The sequence below is a fragment of the Chaetomium tenue genome (assembly GCF_020726465.1).
Source record: "Chaetomium tenue strain MPI-SDFR-AT-0079 chromosome Unknown F5144scaffold_4, whole genome shotgun sequence".
Taxonomy (NCBI): Eukaryota; Fungi; Ascomycota; class Sordariomycetes; order Sordariales; family Chaetomiaceae; genus Chaetomium; species Chaetomium tenue.
Window position 1 is genome coordinate 2,168,830 of NW_027117332.1, and position 15,856 is coordinate 2,184,685.

At 58.0% G+C, this 15,856-nt stretch overlaps 5 protein-coding genes and 1 non-coding gene across 6 annotated transcripts; 3 read left to right on the plus strand and 3 right to left on the minus strand.

Moving 5' to 3' along the window:
• The first annotated feature begins 856 nt into the window (after positions 1–856).
• F5144DRAFT_236691 (MCM2/3/5 family-domain-containing protein) lies at positions 857–4,153 on the plus strand. The gene is made up of 3 exons (XM_066783309.1): positions 857–1,218; positions 1,338–4,029; positions 4,092–4,153. Exons 1-3 carry the CDS (start codon positions 1,143–1,145, stop codon positions 4,123–4,125), a joined length of 2,802 nt encoding a protein of 933 aa, XP_066643094.1. The 5' UTR covers positions 857–1,142; the 3' UTR covers positions 4,126–4,153.
• Positions 4,154–4,733: 580 nt separating this feature from the next.
• Positions 4,734–6,700, minus strand: F5144DRAFT_533051 (Ribokinase-like protein). Its single transcript, XM_066786982.1, has 2 exons — positions 6,225–6,700; positions 4,734–6,076 (listed from the first exon to the last, which is right to left on the minus strand). The coding sequence occupies exons 1-2, from the start codon at positions 6,397–6,399 to the stop codon at positions 4,824–4,826; spliced, it is 1,428 nt and encodes a 475-aa protein (XP_066643095.1). The 5' UTR covers positions 6,400–6,700; the 3' UTR covers positions 4,734–4,823.
• Positions 6,701–7,221: 521 nt separating this feature from the next.
• F5144DRAFT_572640 (adenylate cyclase associated N terminal-domain-containing protein) lies at positions 7,222–9,559 on the plus strand. Its single transcript, XM_066788906.1, has 4 exons — positions 7,222–7,524; positions 7,617–8,204; positions 8,266–8,797; positions 8,869–9,559. The coding sequence occupies exons 1-4, from the start codon at positions 7,481–7,483 to the stop codon at positions 9,316–9,318; spliced, it is 1,614 nt and encodes a 537-aa protein (XP_066643096.1). The 5' UTR covers positions 7,222–7,480; the 3' UTR covers positions 9,319–9,559.
• Positions 9,560–9,876: 317 nt separating this feature from the next.
• F5144DRAFT_236754 (acyltransferase ChoActase/COT/CPT) lies at positions 9,877–12,110 on the minus strand. Its single transcript, XM_066783310.1, has 3 exons — positions 11,897–12,110; positions 10,096–11,819; positions 9,877–10,009 (listed from the first exon to the last, which is right to left on the minus strand). The coding sequence occupies exons 1-3, from the start codon at positions 11,978–11,980 to the stop codon at positions 9,883–9,885; spliced, it is 1,935 nt and encodes a 644-aa protein (XP_066643097.1). The 5' UTR covers positions 11,981–12,110; the 3' UTR covers positions 9,877–9,882.
• Positions 12,111–12,821: 711 nt separating this feature from the next.
• F5144DRAFT_t97 lies at positions 12,822–12,918 on the plus strand. Its single transcript has one exon. It is a non-coding gene; the product is annotated as a tRNA-Leu (tRNA).
• Positions 12,919–13,027: 109 nt separating this feature from the next.
• On the minus strand, positions 13,028–15,845 carry F5144DRAFT_572647 (SWI/SNF complex protein-like protein). The gene is made up of 4 exons (XM_066788907.1): positions 15,471–15,845; positions 14,883–15,409; positions 13,120–14,827; positions 13,028–13,061 (listed from the first exon to the last, which is right to left on the minus strand). The coding sequence occupies exons 1-3, from the start codon at positions 15,577–15,579 to the stop codon at positions 13,403–13,405; spliced, it is 2,061 nt and encodes a 686-aa protein (XP_066643098.1). The 5' UTR covers positions 15,580–15,845; the 3' UTR covers positions 13,028–13,061; positions 13,120–13,402.
• Between the last annotated feature and the right edge of the window lie 11 nt (positions 15,846–15,856).

The following is a 15,856-nucleotide window of genomic DNA, read 5'->3' on the forward strand; positions in this document are numbered from 1 at the left end:
CGGACCAAGCAAAAGGTTATCGCACATCGGTGGCAGAAACATCGCCAAAACATGTAGCAGATCCGCCCCGGAAATTATTCTAAACCCTTGCGCTGGCGATGATAATGTGACAAGGTCCAATTACACCGGGATTGGAGCGGGAGCGGCGCGCGCGGAGGCGGGCACTAGTCCAGACTGGAAAGGATTCGCCCACTAGTTTCGCAAGGAAAGCTTTATCACACCCACGATCTAGGGGATGTTGCTCATCTTGGCTGAGACTCCGAGTTGGTGATGAAATGGGTCCGTCCCAGATCCTGGCATCGGAACTTGTGATCGGATCATTGAATAGAAGTACGAAGTACCTAATTAACTAACGGGTCCATCGAGTTCCTTCTGGCTCTTTGGCACAGGAACCGTGCAAGGGCGAGGATCTAAACCGGGTGGCCGGTGGCGTCATCCAATATGTACATAACTAGTTAGGTATTTGAACTTCTTGAAAATCACTGCGGCATTCCTTCTTTCGCGCTAACTTCGTTCGACGTGGGCGTGCCTATCAAGCAAGCTCTTCATCAAGTTCCTTCGTAGGTAGTTTGAACTCCACTACCAGAGAGAATCAATGGAAGCTGTGCCGCCAACTCAGGTTGGTTCGTGGTTGTCGTTGTCCTTGCTTGCTTTCCTCAAAAACCTCGGGAGGAATGTACGAAGTATTAACTACCTACCTACAGCTCTCTTGTTTGAGAAGGAAGGATGGTTCGTTTGAGAAAGGTGATTGCCGCGGAGATAGGGTGGCTGTTGGGGAGTTAACAAGATTACACAATAAATTAAAATAAGTCAAATTCGAGGCTACCTATGCTTGATTTGATTTGGCCCAGACTTGACCAGATTTTGGACTTTGCATTTACTTTAACCACCCAAACCATATCCCCACTCCAGATAGCCCTAACCCTGATGCTTCTTTGGGCTGCAATCAATTAAACAATTGCCAGGGGTATGCGCGCTAAAGACGCGCCTTGCGCGTTCCGATCGCGTTTTCCTCTCTCCCCCACATTCGCTAGGTAGGTACCTAGTTTACAATTTCAACCTGCAGCCGCAGCCTGACGTCTTCTCCGCTTGACCCTGTCACCAACTTCATTTTCCACATTTCCCCCGTCAACGGTAGCATCATGGACACTTTGATGCTTCAGAGAGACGAGGCCACGCGCGATCGCGTGCGCCAGGCTATCGAGTTCCTCGATCCCCGTACGAACTTTTTCGTTCCTCTCCCCGTTCCCCCCTCCCCGTCCCTGTTTCACCGACTACAAGTCTAGTACTCGGTTATTACCCCTCGAAAGCCGCGCTGACCGGGACTTGGGCTGCAGATGACCAACATGCCCGGAGTTATAGGTCCGACATCATCCTGATGCTACAAAAGAACCAACGCAGACTTGTCGTCAACATCGACCATGTCCGTGACCACAACGCCGAGATCGCCGAGGGTCTCCTCAACAACCCGTTCGATTACATCCTGGCCTTCGACCATGCCTTGAAGGAGATCGTCAAGACCTTACCCCAGGCCCGGCCTGACCAGATGGATACGGATGTGTTGTACTACTGCGCCTGGGCCGGGAGCTTCGGCCTCAACGCCTGCAACCCGCGGACGCTGTCGTCGCAGCACCTCAACAGCATGGTCTCGATCGAGGGCATCGTCACACGCTGTTCGCTGATTCGCCCCAAGATCGTCAAGAGCGTGCACTACGCCGAAACCACGGGGAAGTGGCATTTCAAGGAGTACCGCGATCAGACCATGACCAAGGGCGTCGCCACCACGAGCGTCTATCCCACCGAAGACCAAGACGGAAACCCCCTGATGACCGAGTACGGCCTGTGCACGTACCGGGACCACCAGACCGTCTCGATCCAGGAGATGCCCGAGCGGGCCCCTGCAGGCCAGCTGCCCCGGGGTGTCGACGTGATCCTGGACGACGACCTCGTCGACAAGGTCAAGCCGGGCGACCGTGTTCAGTTGGTGGGCATCTTCCGGACGCTGGGAAACCGGAACACCAACCACAACAGCGCGCTTTTCAAGACAGTTCTTCTGGCAAACAACGTTGTGCTGCTCTCGACCAAGTCGGGCGGCGGCGTCGCGACTGCCACCATTACCGATACAGACATCCGGAACATCAACAAGATTGCCAAGAAACAAAAGCTGTTCGATTTATTATCTCAGTCTTTGGCGCCGAGCATCTACGGGCACGCGTACATCAAGAAGGCCATCCTATTGATGTTGCTGGGAGGCATGGAGAAGAACTTGGAGAACGGCACGCATTTGAGGGGTGACATCAACATCCTGATGGTCGGTGACCCCTCGACTGCAAAGTCCCAACTGCTTCGTTTCGTGCTCAACACCGCGCCATTGGCCATTGCTACGACTGGTCGTGGCTCTTCCGGTGTCGGTTTGACCGCTGCTGTAACATCCGACAAGGAAACGGGCGAGAGGAGGTTAGAGGCGGGTGCCATGGTCATGGCCGATCGCGGCGTGGTGTGCATCGACGAGTTCGACAAGATGTCGGATATCGACCGAGTGGCTATCCACGAAGTCATGGAACAGCAGACGGTTACCATCGCCAAGGCGGGCATTCATACTTCCCTCAACGCCCGCTGCAGTGTCATCGCCGCCGCCAACCCCATCTTTGGCCAATACGACACCCATAAGGACCCGCATAAGAACATTGCCCTCCCCGATTCTCTACTCTCTCGTTTCGATTTGCTCTTTGTCGTCACGGATGATATTGAGGATACCAGGGACCGGCAGGTTTCAGAACACGTCCTCCGCATGCACAGATACCGGCAAGCGGGGACAGAGGAAGGGGCACCGGTGCGGGAGAACGCAGGCCAAGCGCTGAACGTGGCGCTCAACAACCAGGCCGAGTCGCAGCGCCCGACCGAGGTGTACGAGAAGTTCGACGCGATGCTGCACGCCGGTGTCAAGGGGACAGGGCGGGGTGCCAACAAGAAGCCCGAGGTGCTGAGCATACCCTTTATGAAAAAGTACATTCAGTACGCCAAGACACGTATCAAGCCTGTCTTGACACAGGAGGCGGCCGACCGCATCGCCGATATCTACGTTGGTCTGCGTAACGACGACATGGAGAGCAACCAGCGCAAGACGAGTCCCATGACGGTGCGTACGCTCGAGACGCTCATCCGTCTTGCCACTGCACACGCAAAGTCCCGCCTTTCCAACCGCGTCGACGAGCGCGATGCCGCCGCCGCCGAGTCTATCCTCCGCTTCGCACTCTTCAAAGAAGTAATCGAGGACGAGTCCCGCAAGAAGCGGCGCAAGACCCGCCCTCTCGAGAACGAAGGCGAGGACAGCAGCTCCGACGACGACTCCGACGCGGACGGCGACGAGGCGAATGGAACCGCCCGCGGCAGCACCGCGCGCACCAGTGCCGCGCGCTCGGCCCGCACATCCCAACGCCCCACCAACAACACCCGCCGCCGGCCAGCTGCCCGCAGACAGGGTAGCTCACCCGACGACGCGACACCCGCAGAAGCACAAGACGAAGAAGAGGAGGAGGAGGAACAAGAAGACCTCTACAACGCGACCCCGCGCCGCTCGACCCGCACAACCGGTGCCGCAGCCTCCTCCTCCTCCCAACCCTCCTTCGCCTCCTCCCTCCCCGCCTCCCAACTCCGCACCCAGTCCCAATCCCAATCCCAACGCCGCAGCGGCCGTGGCGGCGGTGACGACGACGCGACCCTCGCCTCGGGCACCGCCAACCTATCCGTCTCGGACCGCAACGGAAACGGCAACGACGACGACGACGAGGCAGAGGCGGCGGAGGACGAGGAAGCAGAGGACGCGCCCATCAGCGAGGCCCGCCTCGAGGTCTTCCGCCGCGCGCTGGGCCAGCTGCTCAACACGGACTTGTTCGAGGACGACTCGGCTGGCGTGGGCGAGCTGATCGAGGCCGTGAACCGCAAGGTTGGCGGCGGCGCCGCGCAGCGGTTTGGTCGAGAGGAGGCGGTGAAGGCGTTGAGGGAAATGGATGAGCGGAATCAGATTATGTGAGTTGGTCTGGCTGGTTGTTTTGCTGGGCGTGATGCTGACTGACTTGTTTGCTTTATAGGTACACTGATGGTGAGTTGGTTTATAAGATTTGAGGTGGCGCGGTGGTGGTAGAGTGTAGGACTGGGGACAGGTTGGAGTTATTTGTGTGTCATTGATGATATGATGAGGCGTTATGTTTGGCGTCGCCTAGGCATGATAAATGTAGACAAAGATCCAAGCTAGTTTCGTATGATGATTGTTTACGTTGCGTGACGGGTTTGCAGAGCGGCTCCGGTTTGGGTGTCGGGTGATGGAAGGGCCGGTAGCCTCGTGATGAGTGCCATGTGGATTTTAGGGACAGAGGGGAACTCATTCTGCGCCGCAGATGGCGGGAATAAAATCGGCAAATAAACCAAAGGTGGGAGGCGGTGAGGTTGTTGACACCCGAGGAGATGGGGGCGGCACATAGATAGGGCAGCTCGCCGAGCGCAAGTGGTAAGTCAGCGCCTCCTCCAGGGGCCGCCTGGTGTAGTGGTATTGCGTTGCGACTCAACGCAGGGGCGCTGACTATGAAAATGAGTGGAGAGTGCCCATGCGTGGTATGGCATCTGTCCGGTCTTTTCGTAGGTCCATTCGACTCCCCGGTCGAGACTGAGCTTTTTGCACCTTTGCCGTCCTCAATACAGTACCCGTTCACACTGGCTATGGTTGTTTTCTAGTACTAGAGATGAATAAGGTATATTGTCTATCCAGACACCCGGTTACCTAAACAACTACGATGGTTGGTAGGTACATGGGTCAAATCGTGTATCTATCCAAGAGCAGGTCCAGGCCGTTCCTGAAACTCCCGCAGCCTGTCTTCCACCCTCACCCCGTTCCATGTCTCCCGCCCCTCCTCATCCACGCTCAGCACAGGAAAGCCCACCTGCTCGATGGCGAAGCTCGCAGCGACGTGCCCCCACGCACACGCTTCCTCAATGGACTTGCCCCTCGCCAGGGCCACAGACAAGCCGCCGAGGAAGGTATTCCCGCCCCCCGTCGGATCGACCACCCTCTCTGCGACATCCCCCCCACCATACCCCTCCCCATAGTACGCCGGCACCCACTTCTCGACCCCGGGATCGATCTCGATCTCCTCGCGTGCAACACACCCCTCCGCATCCTGCATCAGCCCCGCAAACAACGCCTCCATATCCGTGTCCGGCCGCAGCCCGCCCCGAATATACTCCTTCTTCTTCGGCTTCTTCACCCCAGCGGCGCCACCCAGCCCCCCCGCGGCACCACCACCATCCCCCCCACCACCCCCAGTAACGACCTTCTTCTTCCTTCCCCCATTACGCGCCACAAAACACCCGCGCTCCCCAGCACGCACCACCAGCGTATAACTCTGCAGCGGCATGCTGGCCAGCAGCTGCTCACACGCGCGCTCAACCGCCGCAGAACTAATAGCGCCCGTGGCCGGGTCGAGCCCGTCGCCGCCCATGAAGCCCGCCAGCTCGGCGTGGTTGGGCGAGCACACGTCCACCAGCGGCAGCGTGTTGGTGCACGCCAGCAACTCCTCCGGCACGCACCGGTCGGGTACAGGCTCCCAGATGACGAGGGGGCGTGTGTAGCCGTCGCCGTGCGGGTCGTGGGAGGGGGGGGAGGCGAGGTAGGCGGCTTTGCGCCGGGCGAGGATGGTGGTGATGAGGTCTTGGCAGCGTTGCGGGCTGCAGATCAGGTGGATGGCTTTGGCTTGGAGGAGGGGCGGGGTGAGGTCGGTGGCGGTGAGGCGCTTTTTGGGGGTGGTGTAGCGGAAGGCGCGGTGTTCTGAGGCGTCGGTGTAGCCGTTCCAGGCGCGGGTGGTGAGGCGGGAGGGGTCGTGGCGGAAGAGGGCTGAGGTCTGCCAGCTGGTGAGCTCGGAGGCGATGGTGGGTGGGAAGTCGGAGCCCTGGTCGACTATCCAGCCGACTGTTTTGGAGGTCGGGGGTGGGGAGAAGAGGCGGGCGCCGAGGGCGGAGTAGGTGCCGGCGCCGCCGAGGATGTCGCGGACGGCGGGTTTGGGAGGGAGGAACTCGATCTCATCTGGGGGGTTGAGTTAACAAGGCTCGCAAGGTTCTTGAGGATGGGGTCAATTTAGGTTGAGCCTTGGTTCCCTCGGCGGTTATGAGTCTTTCGAGACACGGCAACGGAGAAGGGTCACGGCCCCAAGAAAAAGGAGCAAAAAGCATACCGATAATGAACATGCCCAATGTGACAAAGTCAATCTCCTGCGTGTCCGGTATATCCTCAACACTCGGGTCCGGCTCCGTGCCGGTCGGCACCCGGCCTTCAAGCCCCCTGTCCCGGTCCATGTCCCGGTCTATGTTAGGGTCCATGTTCGGATCCAGGTTCCGGTGTAGAACCATCTCGATGGGGGGGCCGGCCTTGGCACAGAAATCAACAATGTGCAGTGTTACTTTGTTCCTGTGTCGCTGTGTTTTTCGTGTTAGGGCAAGTCGGTGAAATTAGCGGAAAAGAGAACCCTAGGGGTGTCTGGAGAGAACCGGAGTGCCCGGTGACGAGAGTGCCCTGGACCAAAAGCTGACTTTATGAGAATGCAAGATGGACGACTCGAAAAATACAAATTGGAAGAACAAAGGAAACCCCCGACGACATTTTTCCCAGACCTGGCTGAAACAGTGAGGCTGGATCGTCACTGGCTGATGGATGATTTGGGTGTGAGGGATGCTTGTATACATTCAGTACCTTTACGTCGACCCGCAGGAGCTGAACCTCGCTACGACCTAGGAGACCCTAGGTACCTAAGGTTGGTTGGTAGCAGACAGTCTTGGAGAAACATGCATAACACCATAGGTAGCTAAGTCGCAATAGCATGAAGCACGGGGAAGAGAGAACACCGATGTGGAAATACAGGTGGCTCCTGTCCTCAACTGAGAAATCTTCCAGCTACAAATTAAAATAAAAAATGAGGAAAATGAGAAATAAATGAAGTAGAACCTCAACACACCTTCCCAAGTAGAACCTTATCTCTGAGCTTCCATTGCCTCGGTAGGTAGCATGCAGGAGCTGCCTGGCAGTGACAAGTCAACGCTCATCGCAGCCTGAACCCCTCCGATGGAAGTCATTGGCGGGGAACAAGTAGGAGGTGGGAGAGGTGGGGCCATCAACCCCTGTTGATGCTCTGGAGCTAGGGGGTGCGTGGGGTGTCAGGCACCTCCCAGGGTTGTCAGGGGTGTCTCGACCGTCAACGTCTTTGAACGCGACTTGCGTCAACTTTACTTTCTTATGCTGCCGCCTGATTCCACGTTTCCACCACAAGGCTATCCCACGACCGCCTTAGCCCGATAGATATATAATCACTCTCGTCACTCCGTGTTCGAAGGCCGCGCACAGCCTTTCCGGTGATCGCACAGCCGTACACCCCCTCCTTCGTCTCTTTCCCCCACCACTTGGTTGCGCTGCCCGCCCGCGCCCGCTCAACATAACATGGCGTCCAATTCCATGCACAACCTGATAACTCTCATTAAAAGGTGCGTAACTCGACTAGCTCTGCTCTACCACCGGGCCTGTTCTGTGACTTCCGGCGCAAACAACACAACCAGAGGCTGACCGGACTCACTAGGCTTGAGGCGGCCACGTCTCGCCTCGAGGATATCGCCCAGTCGTCATTCGAAGCCCCTCAAGATGCCCCGACTGTTCAACAGCAAGGTGCCGCCCCTAAGCTTTCAGCGCCCCCGCTGCCCGGGTCCCCCCAAACCGCGATAGGACCGAGTCCGCCCGCTCCAGCGCCGGAGCCTGTTCCCGAGGTTATCGAAAAGTTTGACGACCTCATCAACCAACCCCTTGCGAGCTGGGCCAAACTCAGCAATGATATCGGGGGTCTGGTTGCTAAGCAGGCCGCCAAGGTCGTCGAGGCGTTCAAGGAGCAGCGCAAATTCCTGCTCATCACCACCAAGGCCAAGAAGCCCGATCTCTCTGGGTCTATTTTCCAAGACCTGGTGAAGCCCATCGGCGACCTTATGTCTACCATTATCCAAATCAAAGATGACAACCGCGCTGACAAGTCATACAACAACCTCTCCACCGTATCCGACAGCATCATGGTCTTGGCTTGGGTGACGATCGACACCAAGCCGTTCAAACACGTTGAGGGAAGCCTTGGGTCTGCCGAGTTCTGGGGCAACAAGATCCTGACGGCAAACAAGAACAAGTGGGCCATCCATTTTCTCTTCGGCCACATCATAACTGCGACGTGCTGACTCCGAGAATAGGGATGAACAGCAGGTCGAATGGGTCAAGGCTTACTACCAGGTCATCCGTGATCTCGCCGAGTATGTCAAGACTTACTGCCATGACGGCCTTCCCTGGAACCCGAAAGGCGTACCCGCCGTTGAAGCAGCCAAGTCGGTCAACGCGGCATCCGCCCCTGCTGCTCGCGCGCCGCCCGCACCGCTAGCCGCGCCTGCTGCCGGTGGGGCTCCTCCTCCTCCACCACCCCCGCCGGGCCCGCCGCCGGTTCTCAATATCGACGAGAAAAAGGCCGAACCAGCTGCCGCCGGAGGCCTTGGCGCCGTGTTTTCGGAACTCAATAAAGGCGAAGCGGTCACGAAGGGTCTCCGGAAGGTGGACAAGTCGCAGATGACGCACAAGAACCCATCGCTGCGGGCCGGGTCGACCGTCCCGGAGCAGAACGGCTCGGCGCGCGGTAAGAGCCCCGCGCCGCCAGGCACGAAACCCAAGCCGGAGAGCATGCGCGTCAAGAAGCCACCCAAGAAGGAGCTAGAGGGCAACAAGTGGACAATCGTACGTCTTCCCCGTCCCCCTTCTTCCCCCTACCCCCTTTTCTTTAACCGTTCCCTAACTTCTGTTTGCAGGAAAACTTCGAGAAATGGCCCTCGCCGATTGAAATCGAAGTGTCGCTGTCCCACTCGGTGCTCATCTCCAAGTGCAACGAAGCAACCATCATCCTCAAGGGCAAGGCCAACGCGGTCACGGTCGAGAACACCAACCGGGTCTCGCTCGTGGTCGAGTCGCTCGTGTCGAGCGTCGATGTGGTCAAGTCCAACAACTTCGCCTTGCAGGTCATGGGCGTCATCCCCACCGTGCTCATGGACCAGGTCGACGGCGCCCAGGTCTACCTCAGCAAGGAGAGTTCCGCCACCCGCCTGTACTCGAGCAAGTCCGCCAGCATCAACCTCAACGTCCTCGCCGGCTCCGGCGAGGACGAGGACTACAAGGAGCTGCCCCTGCCTAGCCAGATCTGCTCGTGGTGGGACCCTGAGAAGGGCGAGGCTGTTAATGAGATTGTTTCCCATGGCGCGTAGATAGGGCCAGGAGATCGGAGCACGGGGCAGGTACTGAGGGAGAGGCGGTTTGGATTCTGATTGGGAGCAAAAGATGGGAGGGCAGGGCAGGGGAAGCAAGAAGTCCCTACCTGGTTTGTTGGGACTCTGTCTATCCTGCTAGTTAGAAGGCGGCATTTTGGAGACGTAGCAGTAGTGAGAGTGAGTAGTTGTAGAAGAGTATGTTGTATAAAATCAGCCGTTTAAATCTGTGAAACCTTGGGGATATGATACAACCATATTTGTGTTCCTCCGTATGATGGGGTGATGCCGTGGGGTTCATTGGAAGTTAAATATGGCGACTACACATCGCAAAGTACCCAGTCATTGGTCCAGGGATGGCTACAACAGAGCTGCATAGTATTGGTCTATGATGAGAAAGACGGCCCGGCTAGCTCTAAAAATGCATGCAATGCGCCAAGCAGAGAGAAGACGTTTCGCTAATATGACCCAACAACGTCCACTTCTCTCTCCATATCTAACTATCCAAGCCAAAAACCACCCTCTCTCTTTCTCTCTCTCTCCCCCAAACTAAGACCAAGTCCCTTAGATCTTGGCCTTGGGCGCCTCCAGCGAGGGCATCAGCATATCGCGCATGTCGCCCGCCGCCTCGTTAAGGTAGAAGCTCATCTTGTCGCTGCCGAGGCCCTTGGAGACGATGTTGAAGTTGATGCTGGACACAGTGAGTTAGCCAAACCGGAAACAATGAAATGAAATAAAATAAAACAGAGAGCGGTGGGAGCGCAAAACAAAACACACCTGTTCTCGTTGATCATGTACGCGATGCCAAAGCCCTCGTCAATGACCTGGCTCCAGCCGTAGCCGTTGAAGTACTCGGAGCTCAGCTGGCTGGTGGAGAGGTACCACGAGGACGAGTAGCCGTAGGCCGGGTCCTGGTACAGGGCGGGCACCTGCTGGCCGGGCTCGAGCAGGCGCTTGAGGCCGAACAGGTGGCGGTCGACGCCCTTGCCGTCCGAGGCCGCCGAGATGTACTCGATGTGGGCGGCGACGGCCTTGCGGAAGAGGGCCGCGCGCGCCTCGCTGTCGAGGCTCTCGTCCGCCATGGACCGGCACCACGCCACGCTGTCCTCCGACACGGAGCGGCACGTCTCGGTGCGCCCTTGCTGGAAGCGGCGCGTGGCCGCGGACTCGTAGGTCGGGCGGTTCTTGCCGTACATCTTGAAGTAGGCGAGCTGGATGATCATCTGCACGTAGGCGTCCGGCGAGCACTTGAACTTCTTGATGAGGCCCTTGCCGTAGCCCTGGTAGGCCTGCACGGCGAGCTGGTGCTGCCCAATGACGGCGTTGAAGTCGTGCACAGCGCGGTCGATCTCCGACTGCACCTCCTTGGTAACGGCGAACTTGACGGGTTGGGGATCGGGGAGGTTGGAGCGAATGCTCGGGTCGGAGAAGTCGAGCTTGTTGTTGAGGATCAGGTCGTTGACGTAGTCGTTGAGCCGGTGCGTGGGGGTGCCGTCCATCATGCTGTGCTCGCCCATGAAGCCCGAGGTGCCGTTGTCGTTGACAATGAACTGCACCGGCTTGTCATACCAGCGGTTCTGTCCGTCACCGTGCCAATAAGCGTGGGCCCGCTCCTCGAGGGTTACCGGCTTCGCGTCGTCGAGGCAAACGACAAAGGAGGCGGACTCTATCGCCTCGAGCGCCTTGGCGTTAGAAGGATCGGCGCCGAGCAGCACTGCCCGCGCATCCGTCCACACATCGCGGTTCTCCGAGGTCAGAGCGCCGACAGCAGGCGCGCGCTCACCGGCCAGCTCGTATACCCGGCGGAAAGCCTGCTCGAGCTCCGACGTGTTGAGCTGCTTACCAGCGACCTCGTGCGAAATCTTGAAGAACTGGTTCTTCCGGATCACCAGGATGTGCTTGTGCTGGTTGTGGTCGAACTTGACCGGGTGGTCCGCGGGCTTGGCGGGCACGCGGCTGACGTTGAACATCCACTTGTAGCTGTCCATGCAGATGGGCAGCTTCTTCATGTACTCGGGCTCGAGGCTGCCAGCGTCCACCTGCTTCTTGAACTCAAGCGCCGCCGTCGTGATGGCCGCCGCGCGCTTGGCGGGGTCCCGCCGCCTTCGGTCGTCGCGGTGCGAGTAGAAGTAGCTGACGTAGGGCACCACGGGGTCGCGGTAGCTGAGATATGCCGCATCATTCCACCACTCGTAGATCCAGTTCTTTGTCTTGGGGTCCTCGCGGCGGGCGGTCAACTTGTCCTGCAGCTTGCGGCCGGGGCCGTTCGGGGCGATGAATTCTTGTACCGCCTTGGTGCTGCTCTCGAGTTCTGAGGGTGTGAGGAGGGGCTTGAGCGACTTGAGATACCGCGCGGCGGTCTCCTCTAGCGTCGGGACGGGCAGGCGGGGAAGCGACTCCTGGAAGCGGAGCATGGCGCCCTTGGACTTGTCCTCGGCGTACCCCGCCGGGAGGGAGCTGTTGTTCCGTCTGCTCGCGGGAGCCATGGCTGTGGTGAGTCTCTGTGGCCACCATCGTTAGCTAGAGCTGGGAGGAGAGCGGAGGCGTAACATGATGCGACAAAAGGCGGGAGGCTAACCAAGGGAGTCGCCGAGGTGTGTCTAGAGAGGAGGTTTCGTAGAGCGGGAGACCGAGCCTCTGATCTTGCAATCGCGGCCAACATCACAACTTTCTTACCGGAGTGGAGCTGGAAGATCACAAGCTGGGAAGGGAAGAGAGGAAAATGAAATAAAAAGAAGACGGCTGGCACACGGAGTTTGCCTTGCGGTCCTAGTCTAAGGACGGAGATACCTTGGGATTTACTGGGATGGAAGTCCGGGGGCGGAGGGGTGGGGGAGGGTTCCAACAAGAACCGCGGGAGATTGGCAGTGCAGGGTCGGTCCTTCTTTCCGATGCGCCTTCTCTGTGAACCTAGGCACTTTTTCAGGGTCCCGGGGTTTGCTGCATCGGCATCGGCTGTCTGGAGAATGGAGAATACGCGCAGTGGGAGTGTGTGGGTTGCCGCGGCGCGGGATGGATGCTGCTCTCACACTGCGCTGATGGGCCGGTGCTTTGGCCCGAGCCGAGGCTAATTGCCGTCATTAGCCTTCTGTCTTCCACACGCCGCGGCTGCCGTGGGGTCGCCTAGCGCAAGTCAATTCCGGTAAGCCACCCCTGCTGCCGAGCAACTGGTCGCTACTCACACGCCACCCGACAGCTGACATCGCTTGGCTTTGGTTGCGGGCCAGCGGATGGAGACGTTGCTGTTCCAGAAAGAGAAACCTTCACATGCTAAAACACTGCCATCTTTTTTTTATTGTGAGATTGAGTTATTTGTCGGAGCATCTCTCCTGCAGGCAGCCAAATCTAGCCCTGTGATACCAGCAGCTGACACTAACGGTCACACGCTCTTGCCCACATTAGTTAGCTGTACACTTTGTACGACAAACCATGCCCAACCGGTACGACTCCTCCGCCAACAACTGCTTCTGATAGGATCTCGGTTTCAACTTCTCTAAAAGAAGGGCGGAATGGCCGAGTGGTCTAAGGCGGAGGATTTAAGTATTTTCTTAGATCTCCTCTTCTCGAGAGAGAGCGTGGGTTCGAACCCCACTTCCGTCAACTTTGTTGATTTTTGATTCCCGTTCTCTTTTTGCTTCGTCATTAATGTTGCATATTGTTTGAGTTTCCTACTTTAGGGTACACTGTTATTATTGCCATTGTCGAAACCATGGTAAAAGTTCTAAGTGGCCCAAGCACAAGGTGTACGATAACAAGCTTCACTTCATCTCGTCCAAGTTGGCTAATAATTACTGACATCAGCAGCTCAAGACATGACGAAGGTTGCAAACTGAAAACCCATGAAGGCATTTGTATACTAAGTTAACCCCTAGCAACCCTCCCCTGACTAGGCGCGGTCCAACATGAATCCGTGCGTGGCATGCGGCTCTGGTGTTTGATACAACCAAAAAGAAACAAGAAACATTTCTTTTTCGTACAACATCCTACTACTCCCGCACAACCAATAATACCCATCGATCCCTCCCAGCCCCTGACGCCTGAAGAGAGCCAAACGAACCCAAGAAAACAGAGACACTCCCATAAGCTAAGCCTCGTAGCTCTTTATCTGACCCTCGGCACTCAGCGGCTGCACCGCTCCCGCGGCAGGCGGGGCGTGGAAACTCATACGCTGACCATCAATCGCGAGCTCCTGGGCCATGCGGGCGCCCTGCTCACCGCCGACCGTGGCCGCCTGCTTGAGCCCCTCCTGGACCTCGCGCACACGGCGCTTGAAGGAAAGGCGGTCGAGGAACAGCTGCTGGCGGGCGCGTTCCAGCTCGCGCCGCTCCGCCTGCAAGATGGCCTCCATCTCGTTGAAGTACTTGAGCTTGAGCTCCATCTTTTCGAGTGTCACGTTGACAGCAGAGGACACGAGCCGTGTCATCTCGCGCTCCTCGTGCGAAGCGAGGCCGCCGGCACGGGCACCAACCGCCGCGAGCGGGATGCTCGCCAGCGCGGATGAGCTAGTCGTTGTCGTGGTGGTCGTCGTGGTAGTAGTGGTCGTGGTAGTCTCTTGCCTTAGGTCCACGTCCATCGAGTCATCGCCCTCCTTCTCCTTGCCCTTGCCGTTCGCCTCCGCATCATCCTGCGACCCACCCTCGAGCTTGTTCCGGAGGTTCTGCTTGAGGATATCGGCCGACTTGTTGGCGGCGGCAGCGGTGCTGGCTGGGTCGGCAAGGCTGGCGAGGAAGCCGACGACCGACATGACCGGGTTGTCCGTCTGGCTGAACGGAAGTTGCCCACCGTGGCTGCCCAGCATTTGGAGACCAATCGGCGCATCCAGCCTCTCAGACTCCAGATACTTGTCCTCGATGTCGAGCTGCAGGAATTGAAGCACGCACTCCTCGCGTGTCCGAGTGCTCACATGGTCAGCGATCTCGCCCCAGTCCTCATCGTAGCGCTCGAGCCCCTCGAGAAGCCGGAGAATCTCGGCATCACTCCATGGCGCGTCCCGGTCGAGAATGGATGAATACGTGGGGTTTTCCATGCGGGTGTAGTGGGCGCTGGTCTGGTTGCCAGGCAGGCGTCCCTCGAGGTAGCAGCTCGGGCACAGGTCGTACTTGGTCTTGTTATTCGGGTCCGATTGCGAGCTGTGGTAGTAGATGCGAGTGCAGTCGGTGCCGCAGTTGAAGCAGCTGATCTTGACGATCGGAGCCTTGGTGAGCTCCTCAGTTCCAGACACACCATTAGTCGTCGGCGCTTCACCGTTCGTCTTGCTCTCGCCCTTGTTGAGTTTGTTGCTCTTGGCATTGGCCTCGTAGATGTTGCGGCCGACCTCCAAGTTGAGCTCGCTCTTGGGTGCTGGGGTGGTCGTAGCTTTGGCTTCGGTATCCCGGTTCTGCTTGCCTTCGGTGATCACCGGGTCTGCTGCTGGCTGCCAGGGCTGAAGGCCGCGGGGCGTGTCGCAAATGATCTTGAAATGACCAGTAAAGGGGGGGCCGACATGAGATGGGCGCTGGTCAGCATCGACCTAATATGGCGTTAGCATAGGCATCAAAAGAATGACTCGTAACAGACCAGCTTACCTGATAGTTGATGAGACCCCATTGTTCCAGGAAGGCGTGCACACGCATGATGGCACAGACATCGCCCGCTAGGTTGCGCCGGCAGGCGGTGACGGTCAGATATTCGACCGGGTTCAGCCGGTAGGCGTTAATCATAAAGTCGCGGTAGTCCTTGTATACCGCGGGCGTCTTGCTTCGGTTCCTATTGTTGAAAAATTCGGGCAGGGCTTTCCGCTCGATGTTGTGAACGGTGTTCATATCGAACCAGGTGCTGTAGCTCGGAAGAACGATGGCGTGGGTCTGGGAAATCAGATGTTCCCTCGCAGCATTCTCGATGAACTCCTTTGACTTGACCTCGCCGGCGCCGTCCTGGCCGGCGCCGTCAGTCTGCCCTGCCTCGTCCTTGGGCGCGTCTCCCATCTCCTCATCTCTGCCAGCCGTCTCTGCTGGCGGGCCCTCGGGCGCGTCGAGGGGGTTGTCTGATGCCGCGCCAGGTGCGGGAGTGGTGCTGTCTTGCTTAATTGCAGGACCCTCGCTCATTTGCACATCTAGAAGTGATGATGGGTTAGCAACATGATCGGCAAGGGAGCCAAGATCAACCTAGCATACCTTCGCTAGCATCATTGGTATCGGGGAGAGGCGGTTGCGCCAGGATGGGGTTGGCGCCCGGCGATGCGCCATTGGTCGGTGTGCCGTAGCTGACCGAACTCTCCTCCATTGCGATGGCGGGGATGAAGCGAGAAGTAGACAATGTCGGATGCAGGAGTGGCTAAGAGTTAACCAGCCCTCTGTGGAATTAAACTGCCAATCGAGGTTGATGGCCAAACGCGCGTTTCTAGCGAAAGATGGCCCAAATGCGATTATGCAGACAGGATGCAGGATGGAGTCCTGATGTTAGCTGGCGCAAAATGCTGTTTTGGCGATGGCTGCAAGGGGGCAGGGCGGTTCGTGATGGGTCGCGTTGGAGAAATTGATCGCGACGCACCACACAGCAC